This window comes from Suncus etruscus, chromosome 1 (assembly GCF_024139225.1).
Source record: "Suncus etruscus isolate mSunEtr1 chromosome 1, mSunEtr1.pri.cur, whole genome shotgun sequence".
Classification (NCBI taxonomy): Eukaryota; Metazoa; Chordata; class Mammalia; order Eulipotyphla; family Soricidae; genus Suncus; species Suncus etruscus.
The window spans coordinates 168,473,530-168,500,516 of record NC_064848.1 but is presented as its reverse complement, the minus strand read 5'-3'; the positions used below and the strand labels follow the sequence as shown (position 1 = coordinate 168,500,516).

General features: G+C 48.0%; 1 protein-coding gene across 2 annotated transcripts; it reads left to right on the top strand.

Moving 5' to 3' along the window:
• Positions 1–1,073: 1,073 nt before the first annotated feature.
• RAD51D (RAD51 paralog D) lies at positions 1,074–18,810 on the top strand. Of its 2 annotated transcripts, XM_049772467.1 has the most exons (10): positions 1,074–1,205; positions 1,384–1,445; positions 1,629–1,747; positions 9,805–9,886; positions 10,191–10,325; positions 11,347–11,442; positions 16,254–16,344; positions 16,460–16,530; positions 18,338–18,505; positions 18,697–18,810. In XM_049772467.1, the coding sequence occupies exons 1-10, from the start codon at positions 1,124–1,126 to the stop codon at positions 18,763–18,765; spliced, it is 975 nt and encodes a 324-aa protein (XP_049628424.1). In that variant the 5' UTR covers positions 1,074–1,123; the 3' UTR covers positions 18,766–18,810. The 2 variants fall into 2 exon arrangements, with proteins under 2 accessions (XP_049628424.1, XP_049628431.1); XM_049772474.1 differs by lacking the exons at positions 16,254–16,344; positions 16,460–16,530 and having other exon boundaries at positions 1,092–1,205.
• The last annotated feature ends 8,177 nt before the right edge of the window (positions 18,811–26,987 follow it).

Below are 26,987 nucleotides of genomic sequence, written 5' to 3'. Positions count from 1 at the left end.
CGGGGGATCGAACCGCGGTCCGTCCAAGGCTAGCGCAGGCAAGGCAGGCACCTTACCTTTAGCGCCACTGCCCGGCCCCCATTTTCTTGTGTTCTGATTCATTAAAAAATGTTTAAAGGGGGCCCGGAGAGATAGCACAGCGGCGTTTGCCTTGCAAGCAGCCGATCCTGGACCAAAGGTGGTTGGTTCGAATCCCGGTGTCCCATATGGTCCCCCGTGCCTGCCAGGAGTAACCCCTGAGCACCGCCGGGTGTGGCCCAAAAAATGTTTAAAGGGGGTCTGGAGAGATAGGAGAGGGGGTAAGAAGCTTGCCTTGCACCTGGCCTACCTGGGTTCGATCCCTGTACCCTATAGGATCCTCTGAGCCTGTCAGGAGTGATTTTAGCACAGAACCAGGAATAACCCCTGCGCACAGCCGGGTGTAGACTCCTCCCCACAAAAAACCCAAAATTTCTTTAAATGGGGTTAATATTAAAAGAAGTGGGAGAGGGGCCGGAGAGATAGCACAGCAGTAGAGTGTTAGCCTTGCACACCGCCAATCCCCAGTTGGTTCGAATCCCGGCATCCCATATGGTCCCCTGAGCCAGCCAGGAGCGATTTCTGAGCGCAGAGCCAGGAGTAACCCCTGAGCACCAAAACCAAAATCAAAACCAAAAAAAAAAAAAAAGTGGGAGATCTCTGCTCTGCTGCTTTTGATCATCAGTCCTCGAATCTGGAAGAATCTGGAAGCGTTGAGCCTTCTCCACTGTCGTCCTTCCTCTAACACCAGGAGATGCCTGAGCTCAGGTACTGCCTGATGGTTCTAAAGTACCAGGACCACTGCGGGTCCGGGGAGGCGGGGATGGTGCGCGTGCGCGTTGGAGTGCGAGGCTGGCGCGGCCTAGCTAGGGCTGGAGCTCCGGGCCTAGTTGACCCAGGGGGGCCTGGCTCCGCCCCAACGGCCGGCCGGGTGGCGAGAACCGAGAACTGCATCTCACCCCGCGGCCAGCAGGGGGTGCTGCAGGCTCGGCGCTGGAGCCGCGAAGCCGGAAGCGGCGTCCAGGCGAGGGTGGGCGGGTCCTGAGCGCTGGAGACCCGGCCAGGCCGGGCCGCTTCCCGCGCACCCAGGGCCTTTGCCTTCAACATGGGGGTGCTTCGGGCCGGACTGTGCCCGGGCCTCACGCAGGACATGGTGGAGTTGCTGAGGAGCCACAGAATCAAGACAGGTGACGGCCTGGGCCCCTCCTTCTCTCTCAGAGGCCTCTCTCCTTCCCCAAGGCCCGGGAAGGTGGAAGTGGGCTATGGCCCCCCAAGAACATTTGAGATCAGCAGCCCAAAGCAGGACCGTCACCCCATCTTACAACCCCGGCGAGGTCAGATCACCAACATGCCTCTCTTTTGCAGTGGTGGACCTGGTTTCTGCAGACTTAGAGGAGGTAGCCCAGAAATGTTGCTTATCCTATAAGGTGAGAGCCCGCCACCCTCAGAGCCCCCCAACTGGGTGTCCAAACGGCCATCCATTGAGGCAAAGGAAAAAAGGGGGGGTTGATAAGACCTGTGTGAATCTGGGATACCCACCTAGGATGCCCAGTTGTTTCTCTTTGGGTTCAAGTTTCGCTGCCCGATTGTGAGTTGCCCCACTTTGGCAGGCCCTGGTCGCCCTAAGGCGGGTGCTGCTGGCTCAGTTCTCAGCCTTCCCCTTCAATGGTGCTGACCTGTATGAGGAACTGAAGACCTCCATGGCCATCCTGTCCACCGGCCTCGGAAGGTGGGTATATGGCAATAGGCAGGGGGGGAGAGATAGGAGGAGTAGGAGTCTGGGCTTGGTGTCTAGAGCCTGACTTGCTGGGCGTTAAGAGCTTCTGGGTCCTCTTCATTTTTTTTTTCTCCCTGGGCCACACCCTACATTACTCAGGGGTTACCCTTGGCTCTGCACTCATTTGGCTCTTTATGCAGAAATTACTTTTAGCGGGGCTTGGTGGGGATGAATGGGATGCCAGCCACATGAAAAGCAATAATTGTCCTACCTACTTGTATTTACCATCTCTCTGGGCCCCATCTTCTGCTTTTAACTTGGATCATAATTGCTAGTGTTATAGGGTGCTGGGGTTGTCCTAAAGTTTTGTAGGGTATTTGGCAACATCCTGGGCATCTGCTCACTAAATGCCAGTAGCTGTAAATGGCACCCATCTATTCATCCAACCCTCACACACATACACAGGAGAGGATAAACAATGCCCTACAAGGTATCAGTATCTCATTATTCAGCAGCTTGGACAAATGCATCTCTGACCCTGCCTCCTATTTCACTTACTGGGCAAGATGAGACCAGACAGATAGTAGAGTGGATTCGGCATTTGTCTTGCATTCAACTTGATCCCAGTTTATGGTCCCCTGAGCATCACCAGGAATAATCCCTGAATACACAGCAGGAGTAAGCCCTGAGCACTGTAGGGAATGGCCAAAAACAAAGAAAAAACAACAAAAAGCAATGGCCCAAGGAGATAAGTGGTGTAGAAGGGCTGGAGCACATGCTTTGCTTGCAGGTTCAAGCCCCAGTACCCTATGGTTCTCCCAAGCACCACCAGGAGTAATCTCTGACCAGTAAGCCAGGAGTAGCCCAGAAGAGTGTTGGGAGTGGCCCCAAAACAAACAACAGGGCAAGAGGACCAGGGATGTGGCTCTGTGATGAGTATATTCCTTGCATGCATGAAATTTCAGTTCAGTCTCTGACACCACAGGATATAGGGGGAATAGGGCAAAGAGAAGACAGGGAGATGGCTCAGGGAGTTGGAGCCCTTGTGTTGCATTTACCAGACCTGGAATTGCATATCTATTACTATGTTACTCTATAATCCCCCAGAACCTCTTAAGGTGGAACTTGTGGCCCCTGAGCACTGAACTGCCTCAGGTTTGACCCAGGGCTCCAAATGACTGCTGAGGAGGTTCCCTGCCAATACACACAAATACACAAGAATAAGGCAAAAAAGATATCGATCAAATGGTTAGAGCACATTTGAAGCCCTAGCAATAAAAACAGCAAGAGGGACCAGAGTGATTGCCTTGCATGCAGCCACTGTTACAAGATCCCCCTGGTAATAGAGACAGGAGTAAGAGCTGAGCACAGCTGGGTATGGCCCCAAAAAGACAAAAAAAAAAAAAAAAAAAAAAGGCAAGAGAGGACATGGGAGGCCAGAGTGATAGCACAGTGGTAGAGCGTTTGTCTTGGATGCAGCTGACCTGGGAGACAGACCTGGGTTCAATCTCCGGTATCCCATATGGTCCACTGAGCCTGCCAGGAGCCATATCTGAGCACAGCCAGGAGTAAACCCTGAAGGGCTGGAGCCTAACATGTGTGAAGCCCTATAAAGTTTTATTTCTGGTACCACCTGGCTCCCTGAGTACTACAGGATGTGGCCTTAGGACCCCCAGCACTGCTGTATTGTCAGGCTCAAGCACTGAACCATCTGGTCTAGTATGTCAAGTATTGTATCCCTAGCAATACTGAGCATTGCTTGGGAGTTTCCCCCAAATAAACAAATCAAGTCTCACCCATTAATTATGTCCATGTTCTAAGGAAGGTATGAGGCCTACAGAATCATCTTGGATTGTTTACACTTGTGTCTCACCTACAACCACTTCTCCACTATCACCTGCCTGAGACCAGAATCACTCTTCTTGGGCCTCACTCCTGCCAGCCTCCCTGCCCTGTCCCTCACATCTCAAACTCTACCCTCCGTACCCCTCGAGACAGGCAAATAAGTTGGCTCTAAGTTGTCAAGAATTTTTTTTTTTTTTTGGTTTTTGGGCCACACCCAGTGGCTATGTGCTCAGAAATTGCTCCTGGCTTGGGGAACCATATGGAATACCAGGGGATCGAACTGTGGTCCATCCTAGGTTAGCACATGCAAGGCAAATGCCCTAGCACTTGCAACACCAAGTTGTCAGACTTAAGGAAGAGGGTGAAACCTGACTTGAAGGCCTGGTCTCCCACATACCATTGTGATTTTTTGTTGTTTTTTGGGGGGGTTTATTTTGGCCACACCCGGCAGCGCTCAGGGGTTACTCATGGCTCTGTGCTCAGAAATCACTCCTAGCAGGCTCGGAGGACCATATGGGATGCCGGGGATCAAACTGGAGTCCATCCCTGGTCAGTCACATGCAAGGCAAATGCCCTACTCCTTTGCTATCTCCCTGGCCCCCACTATTATGCCATTTAACAGACTCCCATGTTCTCTCTAAAGCATGGATTTATTTTACTTATTTTGTTTTGTTTGGCAATATCCAGTGGCTCTCAAGGGTTACTCCTGGCTTTGTGCTCAGAAATACCTTCTGGCAGGCTTGGGGGACCCTATGGGATGCCAGGGATCGAACCCAGGTCTGTCCCAGGTTGGCCGCGGTAAGGCAAACACCCTACCTCTATACTATCTCTCTGGCTCCTGAGGTCCAGCAGGTTTTTTTTTGTTTTTTTGGTTTTTTTGTTTTTGGTTTTTCGGGCCACACCTGTTTAATGCTCAGGGGTTACTCCTGGCTAAGCGCTCAGAAATCACCCCTGGCTTGGGGGAACCATATGGGACGCCAGGGGATCGAACTGCAGTCCTTCCTTGGCTAGGGCTTGCAAGGTAGGTAGATACCTCATCTCTAGCACCACCTCGCCTGCCCCAGTCCAGAAGTTTTTAGCCTAAATTTTATACTTGTAGATTAGAACTGATCCACAGAACAGTGGCTGAAAATCTCTGCCCTACCAGAGACTACCAGAGATGTGGACTGAAAGCCCAAGTGAAAAGTCAGTGGACAGATAGATCTGTCAGATGGATCTATCATCCAGGTCAGGAATATGGTTGATTTTGTGGGGGGAAAGCATCCAGCAGTGTCAGGTATTACTCCTGACTCTGCACTCAAAAATTACTCCTGAGGTGCTCTGGGGACCATATGGGATTCTAGAGATCAAACCCGGGTTGGCTACTTGCAAGGCAAGCGCCCTGCTTGCTGTACTATTGTTCCTGCCCCAGGAGTATGGTCAATTCTTAACTGGACAGTTGAGACTGGTACGGTATCCCAGGGCACATGTCAGTAAGAAAGTTTAAGAAATGGTCACAGATAGGACAAATAATGCAGCAAGGTAAGGTGCCTGTTTTGCATGTGACCGACCTGAGTTCAGAGTCAACCTCTGGGATAGGAATAGAGAATTTGTATGTCATTTTTTAATTTTATATTTTGGGTGTGGGGGAAGGTGGTGTTGCCACATCTGGCAGTGCTAAGGGGCTATTCCTGGCTATTAAAGAGTGATCCCCAGAGGCTGGAATGATAGTACAGAGGGTACACTAAATAGTACACTTGCCTTGCATGTGGCAGATCAGGTTCGATCCCCTGCATTCCATATGGCCCCCTGAGTACCTCCAGGAGTAATTACTGAGTGCAGAGCCAGAAGTAAGCCCAGGAGCATCACCAGGTGTGACCCAAAAACAAAACAAACAGGGCCAGATTGGTGGCGCAATGGTAAGGCATCTGCCTTGCATGTGCTAGCCTAGGACTGACCTGGGTTTGATCCCCCAGCGTCTCATAAGGTCTCCCAAGCCAGGGGCGATTTCTGAGCACATAGCCAGGAGTAACCCCTGAGCATCACTGGGTGTAGCCTCCCCCCCCCCAAAAAAAAAAGTGACCCTTAGCAGTGCACAAGGGTTCATATGTGCTGCCTGAGGTTAAACTAGGGATGGCTACAAGGAAACTGCTATAACCCCATAATTGATCTCTCTGTCCTGAAATTTGCATTTGAAATCAGTGTAGATCATGCTGATGCCTCTGATCTGGGAAAGCTACTGCTGTAAAGGAACCAGTTTCTGTTCTCAGAGTAATAGGATCTAGAAGTATAGGGGCTGGGGCTTATTCAGCAGTCAGGTAAGCTCAGCTGTCCCAAGAGACTATCAGAATACAATAGTAACCAGAACATTTTGTTTGGGGGCCATATCTGGCAAGGCTCAGAAGTTACTTTTGACTCTGCATTCAGAATCTACTCCTGATGGTACATAAGCACCTGATATGGACCAAACCAAAGGCAAGGCAAGTGCCCTATCCACTGTAATGTTGATCCAGCCCCAGTAATAAAAACAATTTGACTGTCAGGGCCTTTGGTTATAAACTTGGTATCTCTAGAATTAAAAGATATGGATGCTGACTAAAATGTTCCTTATCAGCATTGCTGTCTGATGATACTTTTAGTGAACACTCAGGTACTCCACCCTAGCAATGGAGTATGAGCACTGAGACCAGAAATGTGACCTGCTTTCTGGCCGACACATGAGTGAGCACCATAATCCAAATGTGCTAGAGTGCCACAGCTAAATGAGTGTGTCCCTGGCAAGCATGTGTGTGTACACTGTGGCTAAAGTGTGCCACCCCGAAAAGTACAAGTGTGCAAACAATGCCACCAGCCTTGGTACCCTTGTGAGCAACGCAACCAATCTTGCGTGACTACTGATAGTGACAGCAACAACAGCAAAGGAAAAAGGAAAAGGTGGAGGTAAAGGATCCCCTTTCGGATGACTGGAGCCTGTGGAGGTGATTAGAAGGTAGGAAAGGAGGGGCAGCCTGCACAAGGTCCAGGTATAGAGGCATTGGTCTAGCTTGTGGAGGAGGAGGAGGAGGACCACCTGCAGCCTACTGTGGCTCAGGCAGGAGCTGTGTGAGGTAATGTAAAATAAATCCCCCACATTGTAAAACCACCCCAGGCACCATATATGTACCCCCAGACAAATGGGTCTAAAGCAAGTAGTGTAGCTGCAAAGGTTTAATAAACTAAGGAAAGAATCAAGAAATCTTTTTTTTTTTTTTTTTTGGTTTTTGGTTTTTGGTTTTTGGCCACACCCAGCGGTGCTCAGAGGTTACTCCTGGCTATCTGTTCAGAAATAGCTTCTGGGAGGCACAGGGGACCATATGGAACGAACCAACCACCTTAGGTCCTGGGTTGGCTGTTTGCAAGGCAAATTGCTGTGCTATCTGGCCCCAAGGAATCATTTTCTTCTCGTCTTGTCCAGTGGTCTCTCCAAGCACACCAAGCCAAAAACTGACCTTTATTAAACCAATAACAATTCACCAGCAGGAGGCAGAGAGAGGGGAGGGAAAGGGAGAGAGAGGAGTGAGAGAAGTACCTATCCAGGTGGGTTTTTACATAGCAAAGGAAGAGATTTAAGGAAAGAGGAAGTCTGGGGATGTCTTTGCTTTGGGGATGGAGAGGTGGCGCTAGAGGTAAGGTGTCTGCCTTACAAGCACTAGCCAAGGAAGGACCGCAGTTCAATCCCCTGGCATCCCATATGGTCCCCCCAAGCTAGGGACAATTTCTGAGCCCTTAGCCAGGAATAACCCCTGAGCATCAAACGGGTGTGGCCCAAAAATAAATAAATAAATAAATAAATAAATAAATAAATAAATAAATAAAAGCCAGGTGTCATCTTACAGGATTGTAACTAGTTTCATGGTGCTTCAACAATAGATCCTGGATTAGAAATTGGCCTGATTGATTCTATCTTGGGCTTACACCAGACTTCCGCAGCAGAGCTGTAGACATTATAAGAACTAAGCTGCGCTCTGTATCTGTCACTTCTCTGGGAAGGTTATCATACATCTCCTTGTGTCGGGCAATGTGCCAGTGCTGAGGATGTAATAATGTTGGCCCAGTGTTTGCCCCAGGGTGCTCTGAGCCAAATAGGGAAGACAGAGGAAAACAAGCAAATAGAAAATAATTACAAACTCCTAGAGCTAGTGAGTGAGTTCACCAGGGTTGCAAGATAGACGATCAGCACATAAAAATCAATTGTGTTTCTATATACTCCTGATGAACACAAGGAAACAGAAATTAAAAACATTGCCGTTTACAATTGCTGCAAAGAAAATGGAACACTTTGGTATAAATTGAATGGAGCAGGCATAAAACCCATATGCTGAAAATTAAAAATTTCTGAAAAAGATGACCCAAGCCTGGAGAAATAGCTCAGAGGCCTGGAGTGTATGTCTGGCATGCATGAGGCTCTGAGTTAGATTTGCACACTGCATGCCCCCTCCCAGCGCTGTTGGTGGAGCCCTGGTGACTCCTAGAACTGTAGTGCCTGAGTAACACTGCATTGCACGGTCAAGCATTGAGCCATCAAGCCTAGTTGCCAAATGTCACCTGGTGACAAATGTCCCAAGCCACCTGAGGCCACCCCCAGTGGCCAGTGGCTCACGATTGAGACAGTGAGTGAGTCCCTGGTGCTGTTGTTCATTGCTGAGTATGTTACTAGCAGTGAATGATTTTTTGTTTGTTTGATTTTACTCCTGGCTCTATGCTCAGAAATTGTTCCTGTCAGGCGCGGGGGACCATATGGGATGCCGGGATTCGAACCACCGTCCTTCGGCATGCAAGGCAAACACCCTACCTCCATTCTATATCTCTGGACCCATTGGGAATGATTTCTCTCCACATTGAAATCAGATATGTGCCACCACTACTACCAACTGCAGCAGGCACATACACATGCCACAATTAAAGGAAAGTGACCCCCCCCCCAGTGAGCACCCCAGCTGAGTGTATGAGCACTACACCCTGAGGTGACACCCAGGCAGTTCTACAACCAGGTGTGTAGGCACCATGACCAGATATATGAGAACCACAACAGTTTCCTACCCTAAGAAAAATATTTTGGTTTTTTTTCTGGGGGGAGTGGGGGCGTGGAGCATACTGGTGATACTCAGGGATTACTTCTGGCTCTGCAATCAGGAATTAATCCTGGTGCTGCTTGGGGGACCATGTGGAATGCCAGGGATTGAACCTGTGTTGGGCACATGCAAGGCAAATGCCCTACCTGCTGTACTATTCCTCCAGCCCTAGGAAAAATGTATATGCTACACATTAAACACTATGTATGTCTAGGATTTGAACTATATAATGAATGAAGAAACTCAGCATTTTATCTGGGAAATAACTCAAAGGGCTTGTGTACATGATACTTTGTATGTCAGAAGCCTGGATTTGATTCCCGATACTGTGTACTTCCCAGAACACCACCAGGACAGAACTCCAATCTCTGAACCAAGAGAAGCCCCTGAACACCTTTGTTTTGGCCCCCAAATAAACAAACTCAGAAGTAAAAGATCTATTTAGGGCCAGAGAAATAGTGCAATGTATAGGATGTTTGTCTTGTACATAGCCAACCTGGATTTGATTCCCAGCACCCTGCCATTGGTGATCTGTGAGCACAGAGCAAGGAATGAGCCCTGAGCACTGCTAGGTGTAGCCCCCAAACAAACAAACAAAAATCTTGTAGTATGCAATATTACCATCAGGGAAAAATGGGATCTCTCTGTACATTTTGGGTGGCTAGAACCCAGGCCTCTTACATGGTAAGCATGTGTTCAACCCTAAGCTATCTCTCAGGTCCTGGAGAGATGCTCTTAAGATGAGAGTGAAAGGAGGGGCAGGGAAGACTCATCTGTGCCCTCTTTCTGGAAGCTGGTCAGAAATTGAAAATTCACCAGTAAGTAGACTGGTGAAATTGACAGAACTGGCCCTTGTACAGACTGTCTCGTTTTTTGCTTCTTTTTTTGTTTGGTTTCTGAACCACACCCAGGGTTACTCAGGACTTACTCCTGGCGCTACAATCTGGAATTATTCCTGGAGGTGCCTGAGGGCCAATGTGGGTTGCCAGGGATCAAACCCTGGGTCAGCCTCATGCAAGACAAGCAACGTATCTTCTATGCTATCTGTCTGGCTCTTGCTTTTGTTTTTGGCTCCTCCATTCTCCCATTCCCTTTCTTCTGGGTTGATTCTCTTCTCTCCTCTTCTGCTTGCAGCCTGGACAGACTACTTGATGCTGGTCTCTATACTGGGGAAGTGACTGAAATCGTAGGAGGCCCAGGCAGTGGAAAAACCCAGGTAAGAAGATGGTAGGGGGCCAGAGAGACAGCATGGAGGTAAGGCGTTTGCCTTTCATGCAGAAGGACGGTGGTTCAAATCCCGGCATCCCATATGGTCTGCTGTGCCTGCCCCATTGGGCGATTTCTGAGCATAGAGCCAGGAGTAACCCTGAATCCCTGGGCTTGGTGAGTTCATAGCTGACAGTGTAGCTGGTGTGGGACAGGGCTTACACATTACTGGGATCTGGCAAAGGTCTGAGGGAGTCCCTGTTCCAGGCCCTCTTTGAAGCTCAGGTTTGCCTCATTGCCCTATTTCTACTTAGGTCTGTCTCTGTGTGGCTGCAAATGTGGCCCACAGCTTGCAACAGAGTGTTCTTTACGTGGATTCCAATGGTGGCCTGACAGCCTGCCGTCTCCTTGAGCTGCTTCAGGCCCTGACTTCAGATGAGGAGGAACAGGTAAGGACAAGTGGGGTGTGTTCCTTTGTGGTTGTGACATGGGTAAACCCACTCACTATCCCTGCAAATTACATTTGGGTCATTGGATGAATAGTCATTTGTGCATTTGAAACTCACTATCTGCTTGCTACTGCTTGTGTCCTTCAAACATCCTAGCAGCTTGGTGCCAACCAATATGACTCTTGGGGATAACTAATTCCTCACATGTGGTAATATAGGGCAGGAAAGATATGTGCATAGGTGACTTTTTGTCACTTTTTAGGGGACAACTATACCTGGCTGTACTCCTAGTAGAGTTCAGTAAATCATGTGCTGTATTAGAAATTGAACCTGGAGGGGCCGGAGAGATAGCACAGCAGCATTTGCCTTGCAAGCAGCTGATCCAGGACCTAAGGTGTTTGGTTCGAATCCTGGCATCCCATATAGTCCCCCGTGCCTGCCAGGAGCTATTTCTGAGCAGATAGCCAGGAGTAACCCCTGAGTGCCCCCGGGTGTGGCCCAAAAACAAAAACAAAAATCTTAGTGCCAGAGAGATAGCATGGAGGTAAGGCCTTTGCAGAAGATCATTGGTTCAAATCCCATCCCATATGGTCCCCAGTGCCTGCCAGAACGATTTCTGAATGTGGAGCCAGAAGTAACCCCTGAGCACTGCCGGGTGTGACCCAAAACAAAAACAAAAACAAAACAAAAAAAAGAAAAGAAAAGAAATTGAACCTGGATCAACTACTTGCAAGGCATATGCCTTTCTTCCTGCCCCATATCTTGCCCATAGCAGGCATAAGTCATCAGCCTAGTTACTCTTTCCAATGCCCCCTGAGCTCTTTACCTCCCTGGTTTCTCAGCTCAGCAGCAACAGTTATCAGTTTGAGAAGCAGCTCATTAGACCAAACCCAGAGGCCCTGCTGGAGCCTTGTGTCTAAGTGCTTCTTCTCCTCTTTTCTTCTCAGCTTTCAAAATCCTCTTGGGGCTTGGGGCTCTGCTCCCTCTTATACGAAGCCCCTCCTCTCTCCCACCCCTTCAGGCAGCAGCACTGCAGAGGATCCAGGTAGCACGGGCCTTTGACATCTTCCACCTGTTTGGCATACTGCAGGACCTTCGAGGGGCTGTGAGCCAGCAGGTGAGTCCCAATGCTGCTGCTTTCTGTCTTCCTCAACCATGAACTGTGTCCTACCAGTCTGGAGGGGACATACAGAGGTGAGGGTGACAACTCTGGCTGCCAGGCTGTAGCTCCAGAGGGCCAAATGCACTGACTTCTCTACTCATTGTACATTGCATGTTGACCCTTCAGTGCTTTGCAGGCCCTGACTTTTCTCATCTTCAGTGAGAAAAGGGCTGGAGGATCAGGACAGTTTGACGTGTCTCAGCATACCAGTTCTGACTCCTATCAGCTCAACAATGAAATGTTCTTTTCTTTTTTTTGGTTTGGGGGGCACACCCTGCTGCTCTTGGGTTACTCCTGGCTTTGCATTCAAAAATCACTCCTGGCAGGCCAGGGGACCATATGAGATGCTTGGGGATAGAATCTGTGTGGTCCCGGGTCGGCCGCAGGCAAGGCAAATGCCCTACCCACTGTACTGTTGCAAGTCAGGCCCTGAAGAGGTTGGCTGATGGAGGGATGGAGGATGAGGTCTTTCCCCTCCAGCTCTGAGCACGGGTCTGCCACACTGTTCAGTCGGCAGTTGTGAGGTGAAGCGGCGGGTAAACAGCTCGCAGTCAGGCTTGTGGAAATATTAGCTTTATTCAGTGGACAAGACTGAAGTCCAAAGCCTCAGCATCAGTTCCACCAAAAGCCCCTCGCCTTCCACAGACCCTTGTTTTTATCCCCCAGAATCAGGTACCACCCAATGGTGGGATCAGATACCACCCAATGGTGGAAGCAGAATCAGGTACCACCCTAGGGTGGGGGCAGAATGCCAGGTCACACCCTAGGGTAGGGCACAATCACCAATCAGGGTAGGGTCAGTAACATAATAATCCCATAAAATGTTTACATACACAACACTGTACTATTGCTCCATCCCCAACAATGAAATGTTCTATAGCTTATACAAATGATTTATTGGGCCAGATAGAAAGTACAACAGGTAGGGGCCGGAGAGATAGCATGGATGTAAGGCTTTTGCCTTTCATGCAGAAGGTCATCAGTTCGAATCCCGGTGTCCCATATGGTCCCCCATGCCTGCCAGGAGCAATTTCTGAGCATGGAGCCAGGAGTTTCCCCTGAGTACTGCCGGGTGTGACCCAAAAAACCACCAAAAAAAAAAGTACAGCAGGTAGGGGTGCTTGCCTTACATGTTGTTGACTATGGTTCGAGCTCCAACACCACATAAGGGCCCCTGAGCACAGCCAGGAATAGCCTGAGTGCTGCAGGGTAAGTACCCAAAACAAAACTAAACTAAACAGAAGATTTGAAAAGATAAATAAAATGTACTACACTTTGTAAAACATATTCTGAGTAGCCCAGGCTGTTAAATAGGTGCCTCAAATCCTGTCTAAACACATAGCAAGTACTTCTGGGTACCAACACGAATGCCACCATAAACCTTCACCCTTGTGGAAAGGACAAGGGAGAGCAGTGCAAACTTGTCTGATCTACTCCTCTCACCCAGGTATGGCCAGCTAGATGGAAAGGATGAGGGATGTCCATGAGGGGTCTCTGGAGGAACACTTTCCCACCCCAGTAAAAGGGATGTACATCAAAGAGGCATCCTTTAACAACCCTGAAAACTAAAGGGTGGACATATAAAGGGAGGCAGCAGAAGCCACAGCAGCCAGTGCAATGCCTGGCCAGATAAGCAGGAAGTACAGACCCACTGGCAGAGCCCCTGACAGCAGACAAGCCTACTTCAGACTCAGGAGACAGAGTAACTCATCCACAGGATTCTGGTGTTTGTCACAAAGATGCTACCACCTAAGGTTGAAAGCCAGGTTTCCAGGCCCAGCTAGGCCCTTTACTCACTGGAGATGAGAAGAGTGAGGGCCTGCAAAGTCCCATAAGCAACCCAAAACACCCACATCTTTAGGTAGAGAATTAGGGTCTATCCAAATCTGTCAACTCCCAGGAATAAAGGCCATATAGGATAGTGTGCACTGTGGAACGAGTGACTGAGCAGTTGGCAGACAGAAGCTCAGATTCCGTTGTCTGTAGGGCTGGTCAGGGGTGCCCTTTGGTCCTCTGTACCAGGCTCCCCTCCAGAAACCAGATGCCAGTATTCCTTTTCTGTCCTTTCACTTTATTTCCCTCTTCTCTTTTTTGTTGTGATGACTGACTGGAGGTGTGACACAAACGTAGTTGTGGTGCTCTTCTGAGTTTGAACACACCCTATAGTTGTGCTTGCATATACTTGATTGTGCTGGAGATCACATGCTGTCGGGGGTTGGGGGCCACAGATGGCACTAGGTGGTGCTCTTCCTGAGGCCTCATGCCTGAGAGCCTGACCACAGTAGCCCTGGCCCTTTTCTTTTTTGTTTTGATTTTAGGACCACACCCTCAGTGCCTGGGGGCTGGAAGGGTCACCTTTGCAATCCTCAGACAAACCCAAGTATGGGCATCCAGTATGCCAGGAATACCTCTGACTGTTGAGCTTGTCTCCAGCCCTGAGCTGTACTCTTATCTAGAGATTCAAATGGGAAGAAGAGCTGTGGTGCAGGCAGTAGGGCTTTTGCCTTGAACACAGTAACCTAGACGGACCTCAATTTGATCCCCCAGCTTCCAATATGGTCTTCCAAGCCAGGAGCAATTCTGAACACAAAACCAGGAGTAACCCCTAAGTGTCACAGGGTGTGGCCCAAAACCAAAAACAACAAAAACAATGGGACCAGAGCAGTGGCGCAAGTGATAAGGCATCTCACTAGCCTAGGACAGACCGCATTTCGATCCCTGGGCATCCCATATGGTTCCCCCAAGCCAGGAGCGATTTCTGAGCACATAGCCAGGAGTAACTCCTGAGCGTCACCGGGTATGGCCCAAAAAGCAAAAAAAACAAACAAACAAAAAAATGAATTTCCTTACAAGTGCATTCAGATCCTGGCAGGATACATTTCCTAGTATCAGTTGGCTTTCAAGCCCATCTTAAGCCCCACTGCTGCCTGCTGGAGTATCCCACCACTGCCAAGCCCCACCCCCATGGCTGTTCCCAGCACAATCCTCGCAGCAGGACTGTAGGAGATGAGAGTCATTGGCAATACATATTCCTATGGAGCATAATGTGATTATCGGCAAGCCAGCCCATTCAGGTAGCATAGCCTAATGCAAAGGATCATTCCAGTAACCCTAATGTTATTTTTATTTGTTCTCCTGAGGTGCCAAGGAGTGAATCTAGGGTCTCACATATGCAAGACAAGTGCTTTACTGCTGAGCTACATCTCCCACTCCACCTCTGATATTTTCTTTTTCAGAAATAAGACATAGGGACTGGAGAGAGCACAGGGGTAGGGCATTTGCCTTGCATGCAGCCAATCCAGGACAGATGGTGGTTCGAATCCCAGCATCCTGTATAGTCCCCTGAGCCTTCCAGGTGTGATTTCTGAGCGCAGAGCCAGGAAAAACCTCTGAGTGCTGCCGGATGTGACCCCACCCCACCCCCCAAAAAAAGGAATAAGACACAGGCATTAGCGGTCAGCAGGCTTTTGTTCGGCAAGCTTCTTGATCCCCAGTTCCACATATGGTCCTTGAGCACTGCTGCCAGGAATGTTCCCTGAGCACAGCCAAGTGTGTTCCCACTTCTCTCCCCCTTGGGGAAAAAAGTTAAGGGAAGGAGGATTATATACAGTTTAACTGTCTGGAAGTATACAGATCATGGTTTTTTAGCTCTGTAGTTCTAAGCCAGGGGTCTCAAACTCAATTTACCTGGGGGCTGCAGGAGACAAAATTGGGGTGACCCTTGAATGCAAAGTCAGTAGTAAGCCTTGAACATTGGGTGTGACCCAAACAACTAAAACAAAACAAAACAAAAAAAGATTCCTCTAGGGCAGGGCCACAAAATGTTGTATGGAGGGCCGCGAGTTTGAGACCCCTGTTCTAAGCAGTGAAATGTTTGATGTTTGATGTCCTACTTTATCTAAAAATCTCAGCCTCCTCAGGAAGGGCTAAGTAATTTCAGTTTTGGTCTCTGTGTCTATCTGTCTCTCCTTTTAGACAAGTTGATGACTGGCTGAGAGTTAATAGCTGAAGATGAAAGATTTGCAAAAGACAGCAGATAATGATGAATATTTAATTCCTGGCAAGCATAAAGTGGGGGTGGGGTTTTGTAGAAATAGAATGAATAACTTGGATATGAGGAGACATAAAAGACAGCTGAGGTTAGAGAAACTAGGAGGATGCTAAAGCTTGCGGAGAGACAAAGTAAAAGTCTCTCCTGGGGAAAGGACTGTTCTTGAGTCTCTTTTAGAATGGAAGATAATGGGCCAGAGAGGTAGTACAGGGGATAGAGTGCTTGTTTGCATGGCAGCTGACCCATATGCAAATCACCTGCACCACATATGTTCCTATGAGCCTTACCAGGAGTAAGCCGAAACACTGTCAGGTATAGCCTTTCATTTCCCCACTACCAAAAAAAGGAAGATGAGACCTTCAAGGCATATACTATTTTGGTTTTGTTTTTGAACTACACCCAGCTGTGCTCAGCTATTACTACTCTGGCTCTGCATTCAGGGATCACTCCTTGGTGGGGCTTGGGGAGTCAACTGGGATACCAAATATATTTCAAACCCAGAATTCAAACCCAGGTCAGCCACACACAAGGCCTGACCTGTATTATCACTCCAGCCTCTCTCTTTTGTAAAACCTTTCGACACCCAGTTCCTCAGTTAACTAGTACACCTAGAAAAAGGGATGCTGGGTTGCCTGGATAACAGCACTTGGGAAAGGATAAGGGGCATTCTCAGGGTCTGCTGGGTCATAGAGTCCCATTCCCTCTAACTCCACAGGTGAGTGATTCCTCAGGGATGGTGAAGGTGGTCATCGTAGACTCAGTGGCCGCAGTTGCATCACCCCTTTTGGGTGGCCAGCAGAGGGAAGGTGAGTGGAGTATCAGAGCCCGGAATCATTGAGATGAGATTTTGTCTTGCAGTCATAGGGTTCAGCTGGCCCTGCCCATGCTGCCTTGCTGCCCTCTGTTCTACTTCTCTTGCAGGCTTGGCCTTGATAATGCAACTGGCTCAAGAACTGAAGATCCTGGCCTGGGACCTTGGCTTGGCAGTAGTGGTAAGGAAAGGGCACTTGATTGACCCACTTGTCTTATTTCTGATGCTTGGGTCTTACAAGAGGAGAGACAACATTTGATTTGTTTTGTTTGTTTTGTTTGTGGGCCATACTTGGCAATGCTCAGGGGCAGTCCTGAGCAGGCTCAAGAAATCATATAGAATGCCAGTGATTAAAGCCATGTTGACTGCCTGCAAGGCAAACACCCTACCTGATGTACTATTGCTCTGAATCTATACCCTGCCATTTTGCCTTTTTTTTTTTTTTTTTTTTTGGTTTTTGGGCCACACCTGGTGGTGCTCAGGGCTTACTCCTGGCTATCTGCTCAGAAATAGCTCCTGGCAGGCTCGAGGGACCATATGGGACGCCGGGATTCGAACCAACCACCTCAGGTCCTGGGTCGGCTGCTTGCAAGGCAAACACCGCTGTGCTATCTTTCCGGCCCCGCCATTTTGCTTTTTAAGTAGCCCCTGCACCACTTTTCCCCTGAAGCACTGCCAGAAGAATTCACCAAGGAGATAAGTATTGCCCTAAAAAAGAAAAATATTCAAATCTGTAATCAATTTTCAAATCTACAGAAAATTGATATTTCTATGTATTTCCACAGAATCACATGTTCTCTTCAGATATACAGGTGTGTTTTTGTATATTTTAACCAGTAATTCTTTATTTTTCTTTGGTCACACCCAATGGTGCTCAGATATCACTCCTGGGACCCGGAACGGTGGTGCAGAGTGTTAAGGCCTTGCTGGTGCTAGCTTAGGATGGACTGCGTTTCGGTTTTGATCCCCCAGCATCCTGTATGGTCCCCTAAGCCAGGAGCTATTTCTGAGCACATATCCAGGAGTAACCCCTGAGCATCACTAGGTGTGCCCCCCCCCCCCAAAAAAAAATTGCTCTGGCAGGCATGGGGGGACCATATGGGATTTGGGATTTGAACAACCGTCTGTCCTGGATCAGCTGTATGCAAGGCATATGCCTACCACTGTGCTATCTTCCCAGCCTCTTAACCAATTTTCCTATAAATTTTAAATTCTAATTTTGGATTATTACTATGCATGAATTTGTTTGAGAGCCATACCTAGGGACTTTTCCTGGCTCTGTGTTATCTTTTCTGGCACCATGACCAGACCTCCTGCATGCAAAGCATATACTCAGCTCTGTTCCTATAAACCTTAACCTATGAAAAGAGGAGAGAAAGTCTTCACATATCATTTTATTTCCCATGTCTTTAAATTCTAAGTAGCCATCCTTAGAAATACCATATTATTTATCTAATGCCTCTGTTCTGGGGACTGGCAAACTTTGCCAAGGTCCACATGTGAGGTTCTAGAGGCCAGAGAGGTGTGAGCCTCCATAGCACAAGAGCCACCATAGGTGGTTGCTACACAAACAGTCGGTCATGGCCATTTGCCATTTACAAAAAACAGTTCTGGAGCTGGAGTGATGATTCAGTGGGTAAGGCACTTGACTTGTCCCTAGCATCCTATGTAGTCCCCAAGCACTGCTAGGAGTGAACCCTGAGTCTTAAGCCAGGAGTCAACCCTGAGCACAGCCAGGTATTGCCTCAAAATAAAAATAAACTAAAGAACAATTCTGGGGGCTGGAGAGAGAGCACAGCGGTAGGGCATTTGCCTTGCATGCAGACAGATGGTGGTTCGAATCCCGGCATCCCATATGGTCCCCTGAGCCTGTCAGGAGCCAAAAGAACAGTACTGGAGGCAAATGCGGCCTTTGATTTGTTGTACCTGCTTTATATACCTTGATGTTTACAGAAGCGTAAATCTCTGGGGACATTTTTCTCCCTTAGGTGACTAACCACGTGACCAGAGACAGGGACACTGGGAAGCTCAAACCTGCTCTGGGACGTTCCTGGAGTTTTGTGCCCAATACCCGGATTTTCCTGGACGTGGGCGGTGAAGGGGCAGGAGCAGCTGGTGGTCAGCGCACAGCATGTCTGACCAAGTCCTCTCGACTGGTGAGCCTGCCCCAGGGGAGATCTGGGAGCTCAGCCTTTCGGCCTTGGAGGGTGGTTTCTGGGCTCACAATGTCTTGAAGGTGGGGGAAGTCTGAAGGAGGAAGCCTAGGAAGTTGAGACTATAACCCAAGGGGGCCAATTTGGGCTGCTAAACTGGGAAACTCACCTTCCCCTCCTGTCTCTCTTTCCAGCCCACAGGATGCCGAGAGGTGGTGGACTTCGAGAGCTGGGGGACAGAAGAGCGGAGCCCAACGCTATAGGGGGAGGCCCGACTATGTTGTGTAGAGGGAAAGCTGAGGCCTGGAAACCTGAGCCTGCAGTCACCTGGGACCACACAGCACACTCAATCAGACTGTACAGGAAACACCGATCATGTATAACACAACACAGGCACAGCACACACCATTACCTCTGTGAGGTACACACACAAATGCATATAGCTTCCTCTGTGACAGGTGAGGATTACACACAATGACACACAACACACATGGTGACACACAAAATACACACACTTTTGTGACGGATGGGACGGGAGAGGCTGCTTCAGCAGAAGCTCCAACATTTTTTTTTGGTGCCCCATTCCCTTGTTCCTACACTTTTATTCCAGTGTAGCCAGGTTCTTCCAATTAGACAGACCTTTGCAGAGACTCTCAGTGCTGTCGTGGACAACCTATAACCTGTGTGTCACCATCACACCTGCTGGCCTCCTCAGTGACATGCTGTGTCTTCTCCAACTTGCTTTTGATTCTTCTTTTCCTCAACAGCCTCCTTCCCTTTTGTTTACCCTTCCTTTTCTTTCTCCTCTCTCTCCCTGTTTTCCCATCTGTGGAGTGGGGCTTCCTTTTCCATAACAGTCTCTGTGTTATTGACTGCAAGTCATGCCTTTAATGTGAAAATTTATTTATGCTGTACTTTTAAAAACAATATAAGAGGGGCCGAAGAGATAGCACAGCGATAGGGCATTTGCCTTACACACAGCTGATCCAGGACAGATGGTGGTTCGAATCTTAGCATCTCATATGATCCCCTATGCCTGCCAGTAGTGATTTCTGAGTACAGAGCCAGGAGTAACCCCTGAGCACCGCTGGGTGGTGACCCAAAAAATTTAAATAGTTAAATAAAAATAATATAAGGAATTTGCTGTGCCCTCTAGCAGGCTGATTTCTGCCCACCCCTACCCACTAAGCTGTTTTCCACCCCACCATCCCCACTGTGAGGGAGGGAAGTCTCGAGAAGGAGTTTGGTTATTCCTCTTTTCTTCTTGCTGATTGGGTTTCATGCACCTGCATGCATCACCATGACTAGGTGAGAATGTGAGCTCCCTGCAGTCTCAGGGATATAATTTAACAGGAAGGGAGGATGTGACCTGCACGGGTGAATCCAGCCACATGTTTAATATGCACAGTCTCCCCACGGGCCTCTCCACCGTAGTATAGAGTAACCAGAGGGGTTGAACTATGGCCTTGTCCATAAGCAGACAGAAGAGAATTTGCACAGTAAATAGAGCCAGCTGGGAAAATTGATGCTGGTGTAAATAATACATGGCAAATTTTGTCCTTTATGTAGAAATTCATTGCTGGTGGTTCTGAGATGCAATATAATTACCCTACTCTTCCTGCCAGCTGTGCCACAGCCTGATGCCTGAGTGTATGAAATAGCCCCACGGTCTGCACCAGCATGGTGGCCAAGCATCCTTTAGAGAGCTCAAGCCATAGATAGGAAGGGAGGAGGACTCCAGTGAGAGGAAAAGAAAAGGCAAAGTAGAATTGGGCTCAGGATTGTTTACTGAGAACATTTTTTTCATTTTTTCCCCCCAGGAAGATGGCCTTTCTCGGTCAGAGAGCCTGTGGTGTAATTAATTGTCTTGGCTTGCAGGGAAGGAAGGGGTGGGTGGAGATTGGGTCAGAATTACTGGGGCAGATGAAATTTAAGATAATGAAGGCAGTAGGCAGAGAAGCAAAAAAAAAAAAAAAAAAAAAAAAAAATATCAGTAACAGTATTGGTTAGGTTTGTTGTTGCTTTTATTTATTTATTTATTTATTTTGGTTTTTGGGCCACACCCAGTGATGCTTAGGGGTTACTCCTGGCTATGCACTCAGAAATCACTCCTAACTTGGGGCACATTATGAGACGCTGGGGGATCAAACCGCTGTCCGTCCTAGGTTAGCACGTGCAAGGCAGATGCCCTACCACTTTCCCCACTGATACAGCCCCTGTTGCTTTTATTTTTGAGCTATACCCAGCAATGCTCAGGAGTTACTCCTTGCTCTGCACTCAGCGATCACTCTTAGTGGGTCCAAGGGATGATAGAGAATACCAAGGATCAAATCTAGGTCAGTTGCTTGCAAGGCAAGTGTCCTCGCTGTACTATTGCTCTCCCAATATCACTAACAGTGTTGTAAACTACATTGCCTAAAAAAAACCTGCCTAGGGCCCGGAGAGATAGCACAGCAGCTTGCAAACAGCCAATCCTGGACCAAAGGTGGTTGGTTCGAATCCCGGTGTCCCATATGGTCCCCCGTGCCTGCCAGGAGCTATTTCTGAGCAGACAGCCAGGAGTAACCCCTGAGCACCGCCGGGTGTGGCCCAAAAACCAAAAAAAAAAAAAAAAAACAACCTGCCTGCCATAGAAGGATGCTGTTAGGGGTGGAGGTGGTAGGTGAACTGGAAACATGAGTGCAGGAGATGTGGACACTGGTGAAGAGATGGGGGGTAGAACATTATATGCCTGAAACTCAGTCGGAAGTTTGTAAATAAATGGTACCTTTAAAAAAAATGTAGGGGGGCCGGAGAGATAGCATGGAGGTAAGGCGTTTACCTTTCATGCAGAAGGATGGTGGTTCGAATCCCAGCACCCCATATGGTCCTTCGAACCTGCTAAGAGCGATTTTGAAGCGTAGAGCCAGGAGTAACCCCTGAGCGCTTCTGGGTGTGACCCAAAAACCAAAAACCAAAAAAAAAAAAAAAGTATGGATGCTCCATGCACCTATTCAGAGAGCTGCCAACCCTGCCCCAGCTAGGGTGTCTGTTGAAGTGAGGACTAGGTCAGGAGACAGAACTGAGGAGCCTGGACACTGCTACTTTCCCTAGGGACGCCAGGGAAGTTAACCCCATCTACCAGGAATATTCCCGCCGCCATTGAGGCAGCACCTTAAGCTCACTGCAATTGACAGATTCTGTGCTGCTCTACCATTTGGACATCCTGAGCCCATGTGGGCATCACCAATCAATCATGCATTCTTTCATACAGTGCTCAGTTTTGCCTCTATTCCCTAGGTAGCTCTTCGGACAGGTGGGTGGAGTTGGCCATTTGAGGCAGAGCCTGGTTGCTTCACTCTGAAAGGCTGTCATATTTTTTTCTAATTTTTTTGGGGGGATCACATTCGGTGGTACGTGGGTTACTTCTGGCTCTGTGCTCAGAAATCACTACTGGCAGGCTTGGGGGGACTAGATGGGATGCCGGGGATCAAACCTACATCCCTCCTGGGTCAGCCACATTCAAGGCAAACGTCCTACCACTGTGCTACCACTCCAGTCCCTCTCATATTTTTTCTATTGGTTTGTGGAGTGGGGGAATTGAGAGGTGTGTCCCTGACTAAAATTTCTAGAAGAATGCAGTTTAAGAGCCCTATTGAGGGCCGGAGCTGTGATGCTAGCAGTAAGGCATCTGCCTTGCGAGCGCTAACCTAGGACGGACTGTGGTTCGATCCTCCCCCAGAGTCCGATATGGTCCCCCAAGCTAGGAGAGATTTCTGAACACAGAGCCAGGAGTAACCCCTGAGCGTCACCAGGTGTGGCCAAAAAAAAAAGAAAAAGCCCTATTGAGAGAACCCCAGCATTCCTCAACTGTAAAATTATCTCATGTGCCATATCTCTAACCCAGGTGAGCAAGTCTAAAGCAGAGTTGCTGCACAAAATAATCCAGATCAGGCTGAGGGTGAAACAGGTTTTTTGGCAATCTTCTACCTTGTATCAAGAGCAAGTTACCTGCCAGAATGATCATTTTTATTGAGTACAGAGATTATACTAGATAGGGGAGTAGGGACAGAGTAAAGGCAGTTCAGGCTATCCTGAGCCAGTCCCACTCAGGTTTACATTTAAGACCATCTCTTTGGGGCTGGCGAGGTGGCGCTAGAGGTAAGGTGTCTGCCTTGCAAGCGCTAACCAAGGAAAGACCGTGGTTCGATCCCCCGGCGTCCCATATGGTCCCCCCAAGCCAGGGGTGATTTCTGAGCACTTAGCCAGGAGTAACCCCTGAGCATCAAACAGGTGTGGCCTGAAATACCAGAAAAATAAAAAAAGACCATCTCTTTTGGGGTAAAACTAAGTTGTAAACAAATAGATACAAAGGAAATGGATCTTTATTTTGGGTGAATCCAAGTTGTAAACAAATATACAAAGAGGGCCCGGAGAGATAGCACAGCAGCGTTTGCCTTGCAATTAGCCGATCCAGGACCAAAGGTGGTTGGTTCGAATCCCGGTGTCCCATATGGTCCCCCGTGCCTGCCAGGAGCTAATTCTGAGCAGACAGCCAGGAGTAACCCCTGAGCAACGCCGGGTGTGGCCCAAAAACAAACAACAACAAAAAAAAACCAAATATACAAAGAAACCAGGGATGATCTTTGGGGTAAAATAAGGTACAATCTTTTTATTCTGTGAACCAGCATTTGTCCTGCATGCAGTACTCAGGGCTTTCTCCTAGCTCTGCGCTCAGGAATTACTTTTTTTCTTTATATTTTACTTTTTTGTTGTTTTTGTTTTGAGGTCACAACCAGCAGCGCTCAGGGGTTGCTCTGGCTCTATGCTCAGAAATCACTCCAGGCAGGCTCAGGGGACCATATGGGATACTGGAGTTCAAACCACCGTCGTCCTGCATGCAAGGCAAATGCCCTACCTCCATGCTATCTCTCCAGTCCTTCATTTTTTCTTTTTTTTAGTTTTTGGGTCACACACAGTGGGTCAGAAATAACTCCTGGCTTTGCATTCAGATGTCACTCCTGGCAGGCTCAGGGAACCATATGGGATGCCAGGATTCAAACCAGGATTGATCCTGTGTTGGCTGCATGCAAGGCAAAAGCCTTAACACTGCTATCGCTCTGGCCCCTGGGAATTACTCTTGACAGTGCTTGGGGGATCATATAGGATCCCGGGGATAAAAACCAAGTTGGTCACATACAAGGTAAGCTATCTGCTGTACTTACTCTAGCTCATGAAGCAGCAATTTAACCAAAGTGGTTTCAATCTTTCTACAGCTGCCAACTGGCAGTGTTCCATGAAAGTTTGGTTGAAGATCAATGATATACCAGTGTTCCTCAAACTTTTTTGTTTGTTTGTTTTTTGTTTTTGGGCCACACCCGGCAGTGCTCAGGGGTTACTCCTGGCTGTCTGCTCAGAAATAGCTCCTGGCAGGCACGGGGGACCATATGGGACACCGGGATTCGAACCAATCACCTTTGGTCCTGGATCGGCTGCTTTCAAGGCAAGTTCCTCAAACTTTTTAAACGGGGCCAGTTCACTGTCCCTCAGACCATTGGAGAACCAGACTGTAGTAAAATAAAAACCATGAACAAATTTCTATGCACACTGCATGTATCTTATTTTGAAGTGAAGAAACAAACAGGAACAAATACAATATGTGGCTGTAGTTTGAGGACCACTGAAACCCATCCAGTGCTTTAATAGAAAAGAAAGAAGGCCCATGGAGCTGAAACATGGTACAGTGGGTAGGGCTTGCACATTGCCAACCTGAATTTGACCCCCTGCATTTCTGAATACCACCAGGAGTAATGTTTCTCTACATCTTTCCTCACGGTATGGGGACTCAGTCATCATTAAATACAGGAAAAGAATGGGCACACTTGCTTGCATTTGAAAGATGTTGAGGGGCTGGAGAGATAGCATGGAGGTAGGGTGTTTGCCTTGTATGCAGGACAGTGGTTCGAATCCCAGAATCCCATATGGTACCCCCAAGCCTGCCAGGAGTGATTTCTGAGCATAGAGCCAGGAGTAACCCCTGAGTATTGCTGGGTGTGACCCCCCCCAAAAAAAAAAAAGATATTGAAGGTGGAAGGCAGAAATGTGTTCCTGATCTAGGTAAGCACAGAGTTGCCAGAGGTTTTTTTTTTTTAAAAACATCTTTCTATGGAGGATGGTCATTTGTCCTTTATTTGACACTGCACAGAATTAATGCTGAGTCTCTTGGGTGCTAGCCTCTCATGACTTTACATTGGCCACCTGTACTCACAAAAGATTGGGACAAAAGATACAAATATCACTGTACCATGCTGCTGAGTAGCCCGGCCTAAAAGAGGCTGCAGCAATAAAGACATGGGCCTGAGGGATCGCTCAGGGGCAAAGAGCACCTGCTTTGCAGGTGGGAGGTCTGGTGTGACTAAATTCCATCCTTGTTCCCCATTGTTACTGGTTTGCAGAGTTCTGAATGCTCTGCTCTCTGGGAACCTCAGCAGTGCCCTGAATGTGTGTGGACACACTAAAGCACATACACACACACCCCAAGTGTGTGGCCAAGTGTGAGAACACAACAACTAACTCAAACAGCACCACAACCAAGTGTGACTCATCCCTCCCCAAACAACCCCTGTAACAAGGGGGAAGAAGGGAAAAAAATGTGAAAACAAGGTTGTTTTTTTTTTTTGGTTTTTGGGCCACACCCGGTGACACTCGGGTTACTCCTGGCTATGCGCTCAGAAGTCGCTCCTGGCTTGGGGGACCATATGGGACGCCGGGGGATCGAACCGTGGTCCGTCCTAGGATAGCGCAGGCAAGGCAGGCACCTTACCTCTTGCGCCACACGCTAGCCCCGTTTTTTTTCTTTTTTGCTGGAGGGAATCACATCCAGTTGTACTTACTTAGGGCATACTCTTGCACGATGCTCAAGGATCACTCCTGACTAGGCTTGGGGACCATACACATGCTGAAGATTAAAATCAGATAAATTTTGTGCAAGGCAAGAGCCCCACCCACTAAACTATCTATCTGGTCCCGGGCTGGGGGTGAGGGGGTGGAATTTTTTTTTCTAGTAAAAAAATAAGCCTTGTGTATGGGAGGACTTGAATTTTATCTTAGTGCAACAAATAATGTCCAAAAAGGACATTATCTCCAATTACAGGAAATTCAAGATAGATTAATTCAGTGGGTCATTGTCCAGGAATGTAGGACCTTTTCCTTCTGTTCTCCTCTTGTGTCAGTTTTGTTCCCAGCTTGTTCTCATCCAAACCTACAGTATCAAACATGGCAGTAGCATTAGGCAGAAATGGGATTACCTCCATATGGCTTTTTCAGAACAAGGAAAAGTCAAAACTTCTTTTGTGTATATCATTACTGCAGAATTACTTCATGTACCCATATCTAAATCATGCAAAGGAATTGATTGTGTTTCCTGGTGATTTTTATGGTTTGGGGGGGCACACTTGTTAATGCTCAGGGGTTACTCATGGCTCTGCACTCAAGAATTACTCTTGGGGGGCTGGTGAGGTGGCACTAGAGGTAAGGTGTCTGCCTTGCAAGCACTAGCCAAGGAAGGAACATGGTTTGATCCCCCGGCATCCCACATGGCCCCCCCAAGCCAGGGGCAATTTCTGAGTGCTTAGCCAGGAGTAACCCCTGAGCATCAAATGGGTGTGCCCCCCCAAAAAAAGATTACTCTTGGCAAATGGTTGAAAGACCATATGGGATAATTAAAATAAAACCTGGGTCATCCAATTGCAAGCACCCTATTTACTGTACTATTGCTCCAGCCCATAAATCATGCCCCAGGAATTGGGGCCCTTGTCATGGGCTCAGATCAACCAGGAAATAGTGATGAGGCTGGAACAGTGGTCAGATATTTCCCTGCTGCACAAGTTGTGGCCTGCAGAAGAAATGAGTGTGACTAGAAGGAGGGGTTGTATGTGGAGCGATTGAATATTGGGTGGGTCACACTGCTAGTCTAGAAGGCAAGATTAACAGCGTCTTTGTGCACTTGCGTTTTTGCACACATTTAGTACCATAGCTTGGGGTCTCATTCCATTTTACAGATAGTAAATGGGAGTGTAGTGAGGACATAAAGCTAATAGGTGGCAGCAGTGAAATCCAAGCTCAAATCTTTCTAATTCCAAATCCTGCTGTTTATTCATCTTCATACTGCCTTCAGCTGTGAATATATAAATGTTTCATAAAATGCTTTTTCCTATTTTGCCCTTTCAATAACAGTCAAGTCTACAAAATATCCTAACCTCTTTTCAGCTTTGTTCATCATAAAAAGCTAGATCAGATCTTTTGTCTGCTCATTCTGATTTCCCCTGGGGAAGATGAGAGAGAATGACAAAGTTGGGGAGAGGAGATACCGTTGGTCCTAAACTGAACTGGAGGAATCACTTCTGGAGGTTTACAGCTAAGTAAAATTGAATAAAATGCCATCATCAGGCCTGAGCTATAGTACAGTGGGTAGGGTACCAGATGTAGCTCCCCAAAAAACAAACAA

Excerpts from the sequence above, each read along its gene's own strand:
- RAD51D (XM_049772467.1), top strand. The coding sequence starts at position 1,124 with ATGGGGGTGCTTCGGGCCGGACTGTGCCCGGGCCTCACGCAGGACATG. Across the intron at positions 9,887-10,190 it reads CAGGCAGTGGAAAAACCCAG|GTCTGTCTCTGTGTGGCTGC; the intron begins GTAAGAAGATGG and ends ATTTCTACTTAG. Across the intron at positions 18,506-18,696 it reads TGACCAAGTCCTCTCGACTG|CCCACAGGATGCCGAGAGGT; the intron begins GTGAGCCTGCCC and ends CTCTCTTTCCAG.